Consider the following 11,415-nt stretch of genomic DNA (forward strand, 5'->3'; position numbering starts at 1 on the left):
AAATGAAAACCTAAATAAATTAAAAAGGAAATACAACCACCCAAACCTCAACGGGCAGACTCGATGTCCACTCTGGGGACATAATGAAAAACACGTGAAGGTTTTTTTTAGCCTGATTCAACAGGATAGTTTTAACTTCTATTGCAAGAAGTTGAACTAGATGACCTCTGAGGTCCCAGGCCCATGATTCTATGTTCTATTTATTTACACAAATGACAAAAAACTTTAAACTTTAAAAAAGAAAAGTGACAACTCCAAATGAACTAAAAATACAAACTAAAAGAGAAGAGCTGGAAGAAGATGGGGAGAAAAATCTACCTTATATTTTATATTTATCAACTGTCAGTCATTGATTAATGAATACCTTGATATGTACAGAAATATTGTAAAATATGAAAAAAATCTAACAACCATGTTACTAACTTAACAGTTGCAGTGATTCACTTAACAACTGTGGAAAGAAAGATTGTAAAATGGGGCAAAGTCTAGTTAAGAAATGTCTTGCTTAGCAGCAAAAAATTTGGCTTGATTGTGGTAATAAGTCGAGGACTACCTGTATCTCATATTTGCTTGGCTAATTCACCACCTTGGTCACATTAGATTGGCAACTTTTGGAGGGGCCGTGGGTCATCATCAAGGTTTAATGGGATATTGGGGTCCAAAAGTGGGCTTTGCGTCTGGCAGGGGCCTCTTTGTTGGGTCGGCATTTCTTTGAAAAAGCAACGTTCAAAGGTCATGACTTCTTCAAGGAACTGCCCACAGGAAGAGAGAAAGTAACCGCACCAGATCCTCCTGCCTCCCTTAATGTCCAGTTTTGGGAAATTGAGGAAGATGAATTTGTGTTCCCATTTAATCCTTGCACTAAGATGGACTTCTTTTTCTTCTCCTTCCTCATTTTTCTTCCCTCTCCTTTCTTCTCCACCTCCCATCCAGGTGTCGGCTACTCCCGATCAGTTCCTCCAACATACCCACCACCCCAGGAGCCACTAAATCAGGGACAATACTTGGTAACTGATGGCATAGCCCAACCACAGGTCTATGAGTTCACCGAACCGAAACGCAGCCAGTCACCCTTCTGGCAAAACTTCAGCAGGTTAACGCCATTCAAAAAATAATATATAGAGTGAGGGGAAGAGTTTTAAAATAAAGTTTAAAAAAATTAAAAAATGAATAAAAATATATTTATAGATGGACCTTTTTTGGAGAAGCACTGTTGAAACTTCATATATATATATATATATATATATATATATATATATATATATATATATATATATATATATATATATATATATATATATATATATATATATGAATGAAATTTCATATATTTATATATATAGATATAGATATAGATATATAGATATATATATGAATGAAATTTTGAAGGACCAAAAACATTTTTGTTATACTTGTTTTAGGGAAAAAACAGTATCTGCTGCATTATTTTAGGAAGCACCAAGTATTTCGAATCATGTAACTTTCTTTATTTTGGCATCCTTGGAAATGTTAAAATTTGTTCTTGAAGTTTTTTTGCTACAGAAATGGTGTTCCAGAATGGTTCATATTTGCCTTGTGCTCTGCTTTTTACAGGCTCCATCCAGGGCCAGCGAGGTGCATATTTCTTTTGAGATTTCATGTACGGAAACTGTCTTTTAAAAGCATCTGGGTGCAGGGAGGGGTGTTTAAACCCCTTTCTCTCCTAGGTCCCTTTCTCTCCGAGCGCCCTGGATGGAGCCTGTCGGAGGCCCAGGGAAAGAAGGATCGGATTCTCATTTGTTCCTCTGAGAAGAGCTTGGCTGGAGCAACTACCTCGCCAGCAATGAATGTTCAGGATCGGCTCAATTGGGTTGTTTGGAATGAGCTGCAACTATTCTTTGGTTCTGATCCTTTGTACTGTGCAACTGATACTTGTGTTGCTTTGAATGCAGTTGGGAGGGGAACACCAGCTCTGCAAATTCTCTGGGAAACAGGGATGGCAGCTCTGAAGCCTCCAGGCAAGTGTATCTGAGTGCAGGTGGGAGCAGATAGTAGATGGGTTTTTATTATGCAAGAAAGTATGCCTTTGGCTGTGGCTGTGGCTGTGGCTTTAATTGCAGTCATCTCCCTTCTGTGGGACTCCTCCACTCCCCAGTAAAACCAATTAAGTCATCCCCGTTCCAGTTACACATTCTTTGGGGATTTGATCCATTTCGTTATCATATTTTATTTTCGGTAGAGCTCATTGCAAAAGCCTAGGCCTTTTCTGCATAGTTCCAAAAAATGTATGGAAAGTCCACTTATCTCAGCTTAAGACCCAAACTGATTCTCAGAATTTTGATCAGTTGGCCCACTTCAGTGCTCGTAAGATTCAGGCCAACATCCAAGCGCACCATAGGCCAGCAATCATGAGCTCTTAGTCTGGGGATCCTTGGCTCCATAATCTCAAACCTTGTCCTTATCAGAAAGGTGTGCAATATTACGGAAGAAGGTTTAATGCTGCGTGTCTGAACAAAGCCAATTCATTTGCAAAGGATGCATTTCATAAACATCCTTTGGGTCACAAAATGTCAGGAAGTGGGAGTCAGCGAGGCTTGGGGGGTTCAAAATGGGACAACTTGCCACAGCCAGCTCACCAGGCCAACTTGCTGCAGGATAATTCAACAGTTCAACTTAATTATTTAAAATAATTACAAAATATTTTAATGTTTGTCATTCATATTTTATTTTGTTCCTCCTTTGACATCCTTTCTTTAATGATTCTCTTCGACTATTTCTTCCACACTAGTGTAATTCTTGTCCCACGGCAAGTTGGCCATGGCGAGTTGTCGTAGCCGTTGTTCAGCAAACTGGCAACACTGCCAAGAAATCCCCAGTTTTGCCCCTTAACTCACCTGCTGTGGCCCACATGGATAAAATTACCCAAATATTTAACCCCATCCACCCCAGGACTCTTAGATCCTAAAAGATACATTGCGGGAGGAGTTGGCAGCAGTCCCATTTTTGTGCCCTATGGAATGTACTTCATTTTTTTTAGAAAATATATTTTTGCATAGAATCATAGGGCTGGAAAGGACCTGGGAGGTCTTCTAGTCCGACCCCCCTGCTCAAGGTCTTATACCATCCAGTCAAATGGTTCTCCGATCTAGTTTTGAAAAGCTCCAGTAGCATTGTATTATCCCAATTATATTGCACTATCTCAGAATAACAGAGCTGGAAGGGACCTTGGAGGTCTTCTAGTCCAACCCCCTGCAAAAGTAGGAGACCCTCGGTCATTCCAGAGCAATGGCTGCCCAGCCTCTTCTTAAGAGCCTCCAGTGATGGAGCAGCCACAGCATCTGAAAGGAAGCCCTTCTGCTGGTTTATTTTTCTAATTGTCAGGAAGTTTCCCCTTCATTCTAAGTTTCCATCCATTGGTTCTCATCTTGCCTTCTGGCCTTTACTCTCTAATAAACACGTTTAATTAGACAGGGAGCATCAGGTCGTTCCCTGAGCCCCACCGGTAGAATTTGTGGCGTTATTTCCCATGGTTTCCCAGGAAAATAAAGGAACCATTTATGCTCCTTTTGCACCATTCCCTTCCTGCCTGTCCATTGAAAAAAAGCACCACCACCCTCAGTCCCCCAGATATGTATCAAAACAAGTTGTCCAAATGTTTAAATGAGCTAAGGTAGAATTTGCCTTTTATGTCTCTTGTAAGCTAACATAGATGACGAGATGCCAGTGGTAGTATTTGGGAGTTTGTTCCTTGCTTGCTGTCAGCTAAGAGAATATTCCATCATACATTTTAGCTTCCAAAATGTTACCAGGGGAAACAGAATAAGAAGGAAGATGCTCAGAGGTTGCATTAAGTAAAGCTCTTGTCTCCCTTGTTTAGCTTGAGTTGACTTTGTTAAAGAAACTCTTTGAAAAATGAAAGCAAAGCCACCACACTTCTTTTCATTCCTGAGTGGTTGCAGTGCCTTTTATGGATATTCAGGTGCAGCAGGAAAACCTGACTGCCTCTTTAAACAGGAGGAATTCCCTGGTTCCCTGATTTCATGTTTATGCCAATAACCGCAAATTTTTGGACAGATTTCTCAGCCAGATAAATGATAAGGGGCAAACCTTTTGTGTCCTGCTTTTAGAAAACCCATACTGAGTTTTCCACAACTCCATTTTTATGGGTTGCCTTTGCTTTATGCATTGGCCTGTTGAGATGGGCAGACGCTTTAAGAATGGAATAGCCTCCATTACTGTAAATAGTAACAATAACGGAGTTGGAAAGAACTTTGAAGGTTCTCTAGTCCGAGACCTCCAGGTTCTTGCAGGAGATCTAGGATATTTCTGATAAATGGCTGTCCAGACTCTTCTTAAAAGCCTCCAGTGTTGGGGCACCCACAATTTCCGAAGGCAATTTGTTCACCCAGTTAATTGTTCTCACTGTCAGGAATGTTCTCCTTAGTTCTAAGTTGCTTCTCTCCTTGGTTAGTTTCCATCCTTTGTGTCTTGTCCTGCCCTGCCCTCTGGTGCTTTGAAAAATAAGTCGTTCCCCCGCACTTCCTTGTAGCAGCCTTCAAGTGTTGGAAGACGGCTATCACATCATCCCTAGTGCTTCTTTTCACTAGACTGGCATACCTCAATCCTGCAACCGTTCATTGTATGTTTTAGCCTCCAGGCCCCTAATCATTTTTGCCATTCTCTGCACTCTTTCCAAAGTCTCAACTTCTTTTTTGTATTGGGGTGACCAGAACTGGATGCCGTATTCCAAGTATGGACTTAACAAGGCTTTGTAGAGAGGCCCTAGCACCATGCTACAAATGGAGAAAAAGAGAGACAGAAAGAGAGGCAAAGAGAGGAAAGAAGAAGTAGAAGAGGGAAAATGCTGGGGGATTGGGAACAATGCAATGGACACTTTTGTTTTCTTACTTCTTTGCTTGCTTATTTATTGGGGGGGGGGGTACCAAGAGTGTTAGTTAAGCCTTTTCATTGGCTGTTTTATGCCTCAGAGAGCTCAAGTGAAACTTCCATTATTTTTATCTGAAGATGCTTCCTAAAAAAATTCAACCCCAGGGGAAAAACAAGGAAACCCCCATCGGTCACCTCCTTAATTCCATCATAGATCAAGACTAACATGGTCTGGCAAGAACCCCCTCATTGGACCGGCAGCTTCTTTCTAAACACAGGGAGGGTGGAAGTGAACAAGGAAGGGAAAGGGCTGGACTGCCACGTGGGGCAAGGTGAGAGAGATGCTGGCATTTGTTCCTGAGCAAGAGAGTCCCTGCGCTCCCTTCCCCAAACTCCTCCAGCAGGAACACACCTCCTTTCCATACAAGGTGCTATGAGGACCGAAGCTAAACTTCCCACAAATCCCAACGATGGGTTGGAGTCCCCCCACAACCCAGCATTCTGGACCAGGAGACCGATTGGAACTGGAAGCGTCTTGTTTCCTTGAAGGCCTCCATCTGATTGGACTTGGGGAGGGGACACCGGAGGTGGGAGAGAGAGAGAGACCTGGGCAGGTTGATTGAAGATTGACTTCTGTGCCAAGCCCAAAGGGAGCTGGGGGCATCTGTTGAAGAAGGATGTTGGCTGTACCTGAGATGCCTCAGTCTAAACAGAAAGGAAGAATGTCGACCCTTTAGATCCAGAGACAGGGAGGTGACCCTCCATCTGTAGGCTGAAGAAGTGTTTTCTCTTGACTGCAGATTTTCTCTTTGAGATCTCCGCATCCCCCGTTCTCTTTGAAACTTTAAGGCAAACAAAAATGAAGCAAGAATCCAAAACTAGGTGCATCCAACAGTTGTAAATAGACAATATATATAGGAGAGAGAGAAAAAATACAAAGAGAAAAAGCGTATATTTGAAATTTGTTTCAGTTTTTGGATGGACAGTAGCTGTCCTTTTCAGTGTTATTGATAGTACACTTGTGATCCTTTGGGATTCTGATTTTGTTCTCTTTTGATGCTTACTTTTTCATCGCGGCTACATTTCAGGGAACAAGTATATTTAGTAGCTATTGTAAGTTCTGCATGGCACCACCAGGCTATTTTCTTTTTCCTGGAGAAGAAAAAAGAATGAGCTTTTGGGGACATCGCAGTCGTTGCACTTGGAATGGAGGGACCTGTGTCAGGGAACGCGAGCGGGGGAGGGGGAGGAAATGCTTCATTTGGGGCTGCTGGATGTGACGTTTTCTACAGGGGAGGCTCTACCTGTCCAAGCAAAGGATTTCGGTAACCCAGCTAATTCTCAGTTGCCATTTCTATTCTTTTGTTTTTATTGGATTGTTTGACCCTGTCAAAGAAATGTCAGAGTTGTGTGTATTAAACAAAAAACAAAAACAAATCAAAACAGTGTTTTAAAAAAAAGTGTTGTAAAGACACTGAGCCTTATGAAAAAATATTTATGGAGTTCAATAAAAAGACCTGAAAAGACATCTCATGTGTTTCTTCCTAAAATTACTACGGTGGGCCAGACGGGGACATCTTCATGAGTTGGATGGAGGCTGAGGGGTGGGATTGAATTTCCTGGGCTGAGTCATTTCAGAGGGTGGGGATGAAATGTTTGTGCATTTATATGTATGTTGCATTGATGTAATACAGGTAGTCCTCGACTTACAATGGTTCACTAAGTGACCATTGGAAGTTACAACAAAACTGGAAAAAGTGTCTTATGACCGTTTTTCACACTTGCAACCGTTGCAACATCCCCATGGCTGTGTGATCAAAGTTCAGATGCTTGGCAAGTGACTCATATTTATGATGGTCGCAGTGTCCCAGGGTCAGGGGATCCCCTTTTGTGACCTTCTGACCAGCAAAGTCAATGGGAAAGCCAGATTAACTTAACAACCGTGTGACTAACAACTGCATTGAATCAGTTAACAACGGTGGCAACAAAGGTCATAAAATAGCACTAGCACTTAGCCTTATACTCCACTTCACAGTGCTTTCCAGCCCTCTCTAAGCGATTTGCAAAGTCAGCCTTTTGCCCCCAACAATCTGGCTCCTCATTTTGCCCACCTCGGAAGGATGGAAGGCTGAGTCAACCTTGAGACTGGTGAGATTCGATCTGGCAAATTGCAGGCAGCCAGTGATCAGCAAAAGTAATTTGCAGTATTGCATTCTAATCCCTGAGCCACCGCAAAATTCACTTAATAAATGTCTCACTTAGCAATAAATTTTTTGGCTCAATTGTCATATGTTGAGGACTAACTATTACTAATAGTCCTTGACTTACAACCTTTTAGTTACTGTTTGAAGTTACAACAGCACTGAAAAATATGACTTATGACTGTTTTTCACAGTTATAACCGTTGGAGCTTTCCCATGGTCATGTGACCAAAATTCAGAGCCTTGGCAACTGACTCGCATTATGACGGCCGCAGTGTCCTGGGGTCATATAATCCCCTTTTGCAACCTTCTGACAAACAAAATAAATGGGGAAGTCAGGTTCACTTAAAAGCTGCAGTGATTCATTTCACAACTGTGTCAAGAAAGGTCATAAAGTGGGGCAAAACTCACTTAGCAATAGAATCATTGGGCTCCATTGTGGTCATAAATCAAGGACTACTTCTATAGTGCATTGATGCAACCTCTATCCTTCCCTCTTTGGCTGGAGATTGAGATGATACATTAAAGCAGCATTTCTCAAGTTTGGCAATTTTAAGATGTGGGGACTTCAATTCAGGGCTGGCTGAGGAATTCTGGGAATTGAAGTCCATGCATCTTAAAGTTGCCAAAACTCTGCACTGATGGCTGGGAAAGGGATGTTGGGTGGGAGACCTAAGCAGAGCCCTGATTTGCTCTGAATATTTCCAGAGATTTTTCTTTGATGAGTGTCTCCCTTTTGAATGGGTCCCCTTTGCCAGGCTTTGGTGCTGCATCTGCTGCCTTTGTTCCCTTCTTTTTCTCTTTTCACCTTTCATACTCTGCCCATTGTTTCTCTTCATCACTCTTTGGGATCCAAAATGGCCCACATCATTAGGGTTTTTTTTCTGAAGGCATCATGATGATATTTGTGGCATTGTCACATTGATGTGAAGAAAACGGGGTGTCCCAGCCAATGAGGAGATTAAATGAGAAGGGGGGGGGCTTGATGTCAAGGAAAGAGAAGTAGCAGATGCTCCAAAAGAAAGCAAAAAGGGAAGGGGCTCACAAAACACAGATCCTCACAAATGTTGACCGAAGTCCATTTCTGTATCATTTGGTTGCAGCAGGGATACAAAATTGGAGGCTGGCATGAAGATTAGAATGTATTGATTTAGGTACAACATTCACAGCCCATTTATCAGCTTGAAAACTGCCAGAGAAGCTCATGGAATAATAACAAGACAATTCCTGTCCTCAGGTTTACATTCTTAAAAACAATTCAACAGTATCCTCTTTTTTAAAAAAATGGCCAGCACACTTTTCAGATGCATTTTTTCAGAGGGTGGAGATGCTACATCAGCAAAGGTGGATTCCTCGATTTGGTATCCTAATCCAGTTGCTTTGAAGTTTATCGCCCAGATCAGTTTCTTCCACTTTTCTGCATAAACATTGTGGGCTGAGGATGAAGGTGTCCTCCTGTACTAGGGTTCAAGTCTCTGTTCAACCATGGGAGTCCTTGAGTGACTTAAGGACCAGTTTTAGTTTGCTGCATCTCATCAATAGTTGTGGATTAATTAGGAATCCACAACTATTGCAAGTCCCTGATTTATGACTGAATAAAGATTGATTGGTCGATCCATTGAACGGAAACATCCGACTGCTGTCTTGAGCTCTCCAAAAAAGCCAGGATATCTGTGACAGTATCTACCATGCAGGTGGCATGGTGACCTAGCAATCATAAGGTTGACAATTTGAGACCTGAGCGCCATGCAACAAGGTGAGCTCCTGTTCCTTGCTCCAGCTCCTGTCAGCTAGCAGTTCAAAAGCATGTAAATATGAGTAGATAAATAGGTACCACTTGGAAGTTGGAAGATAACAGTGTTCTGTGCACCTCAGGGTATAGTCATGCTGGCCACATGATCACAGAGGCATCTTCGGACAACACTGGCTTCCTCAGCTAGGAAAGAGAGATGAGTATCACCACTAAGAGTTGTGCACAACTGGGCAGGGGAAACATTTACCTTCTTATTTGTGAAATAACAACCTGACACAAAGTCCTTTTTATGCAATGATTTTTCTAAATCAGTGTTGCTCAAGCTGGGCAATTTTTAAGATGTGTGGATTTCACCTCCCAGCTGGCTGGAGAATTCTGGGAATTGAAGTCCATCCATCTTAAAACTTGCCAAGGTTGAGAAGCCATCAGACCATCCTAGACGGCCTGAGCCTCTGCAGTTGGCATGGCAGGGGTGAAGATGCTAAAACAACCCAAATAGTGTGAAATTTGGCAAAAGAACTGATGGGGCCTAAATCATTAAGCTACCAGAGAGCCTGCCTTGATCAGGTCTTCCTCAGTAGGACATTCCTTGTGAGGGAACTGCTTCAGTTAGTCCTCCACTCACCACAGTTAATTTAGTGACTGTTCAAAGTTAAAACTGAAAAAAGTGATTTATGACCGTTTTTCATACTTAAGACCATTGCAACGTCCCCATGATCACCTGATCAAAATCCATTCGCTTGGCAACTGATTCATACTTATGACGGTTGCTGTGTCCCTGGGTCATGCGATCCCCTTTTGTGAATTTCTGACAAGCGAAGTCTAGGGGGAAGCCAGATTCGCTTAGCAACTGTGTTACTAACTTAGCTGCAATGATTCACTTAACAACGGCGGCAAGAAAAGTGATAAAATGGGGCAAAACTCACCTACCAAATGTCCCATTTAGCAACATAAATTTTGGCTCCATTGTGGTCATAAGTCAAGGGCCACCTGTTGTTGCGTTGGAAGTAATGCAGCCATAGAAAACAAGCCAGGTTCACTCCGGGGCTGAGCCCTGTGTTGTGCTAGAGAGTGAAGTCGATTAGGAGAACTCCCTCCCCCCCCCCCCCACGACTCTTCCACTCCTCCTTCCTGGTCCCTGGGGATGGCCTGGGGCTCTCAGTCAGTTACTTGCCTGAAAGGCTGACAGATGTCTTTCAAGGGCTCCTGCTTGTTATCTCCTTGAAATTAAGCTGTGCTTATAAAAGTTGCTTTTTGAATCCCAAGGATTCTGCTTGATTCAATCAAAGTAACCTGAAGCAAAATTTACATTAGAGATTCCGTGCAATTGGACTAATGGCAACAGGAAGTAACAAGCAAGAATCCAACAAACACATTTTATTGAAGAGCAAAAGTTATTGCTGTTAAACGGAGTTCTCCTCCTAGACTGTCAACTGTGGTAAGTCTGAAAACTGAACTGAGCACAGAGGCCTTGGGCCCAATTAGGTGCAATAGGCTGTTTCTTTATTGACTTAACATATTTCATTAGGTCACCCACAATACACACTGCGGCTTACAAGTCATTAAATATGTAAATGGAGTTTTCAATAGTGCTTTCAAGAACCACTCTAAAAAGACATTGCAGTTTTTAAAGAGTTCACTGATTGCAGATTTCTGCAAACCAGAATGTAACCCAATGAGAATGACATCATATGAAACGATAAGGTACAAATGCAGATCTATCCAACCTCAAATCAACCCAGGTCTAAAATTAAGGCATTTGTAAAACTTAAATTGCAAGTTTCTTGAGGATACACATCTGCTTTTATATGCTACTTGTCATTTGCAGCTAATATATGGTGTCCTATTTCTGCACCAAGTTCACAGGACTGTTTAACTGTTTAATAAATTTATAGGCCGCCCAATCCCAAAGGACTCCGGGCGGCTTACAGAAATACATTTCAAAAATAAAAAATTAAATTAGAGAGAATGAAAACAGATTAAAAGATCACTTCATACACTCAATCTAGGCAGGGCTGGACCTCCTACATGAGGTCAACAGCCCCAGGCCTGCCAGAATAGCCAGGTTTTAGTAGCCTTTCGGAAGGCCGTGAGAGTGGGAAGGGTCCGGATCTCCGGGGGTAGATCATTCCATAGGGTCGGAGCAGCTACAGAGGAGGCCGTCCCCAGGGGGTCGCCAGTCGACGGTACCTGGAGAAGGCCCACTCTGTGTGATCTTATCGGCCATTGGGAGGTATGCGGCAGAAGACGGTCTCGCAGATATCCGGGTCCTAGGCTATGTAGGGCTTTAAAGGTAATAACCAGCACCTTGAAACGCGTTCGGAGACCGATAGGAAGCCAGTGCAGCTCGTGGAGGATAGGTGTGACATGGGTGTATCTTGGTATACCCAATATCGCACGGGCGGCTGCATTCTGGACCAATTGTAGTCTCCAAACACTCCTCAGGGGCAGCCGCATGTAGAGCGCGTTACAGTAGTCAAGTCTTGAGGTGACGAGGGCATGAGTGATCTGAAGTGCCTCCCAGGTAGGGCCGCAGCTGGTGCACCAGGTGAACCTGGGCACAGGCCCCCCTGGTCACAGCTGACAAGTGATGTT

General features: G+C 42.8%; 1 protein-coding gene across 5 annotated transcripts in view; it reads left to right on the forward strand.

The window, feature by feature from the left end:
• Window positions 1-3,561, forward strand: part of ARHGEF9 (Cdc42 guanine nucleotide exchange factor 9) — a 334,089-nt gene extending 330,528 nt beyond the window's left edge. For 2 of the 5 annotated variants that reach the window (XM_087728130.1, XM_087728131.1), the window contains exon 12: window positions 934-3,561. In XM_087728130.1, the coding sequence (XP_087584256.1) occupies window positions 934-1,115 (182 nt within the window). In that variant the 3' untranslated portion in view covers window positions 1,116-3,561. The remainder of the gene's footprint in view (window positions 1-933) is intronic. The other 3 variants (XM_087728134.1, XM_087728132.1, XM_087728133.1) reach the window with 2 other exon arrangements.
• Window positions 3,562-11,415: the final 7,854 nt, after the last annotated feature.

The sequence above is a fragment of the Thamnophis sirtalis genome, unplaced genomic scaffold (genome assembly GCF_051295495.1).
Source record: "Thamnophis sirtalis isolate CommonGarterSnake01/CBP01778 unplaced genomic scaffold, rThaSir2_p1.2 scaffold_13, whole genome shotgun sequence".
Classification (NCBI taxonomy): Eukaryota; Metazoa; Chordata; class Lepidosauria; order Squamata; family Natricidae; genus Thamnophis; species Thamnophis sirtalis.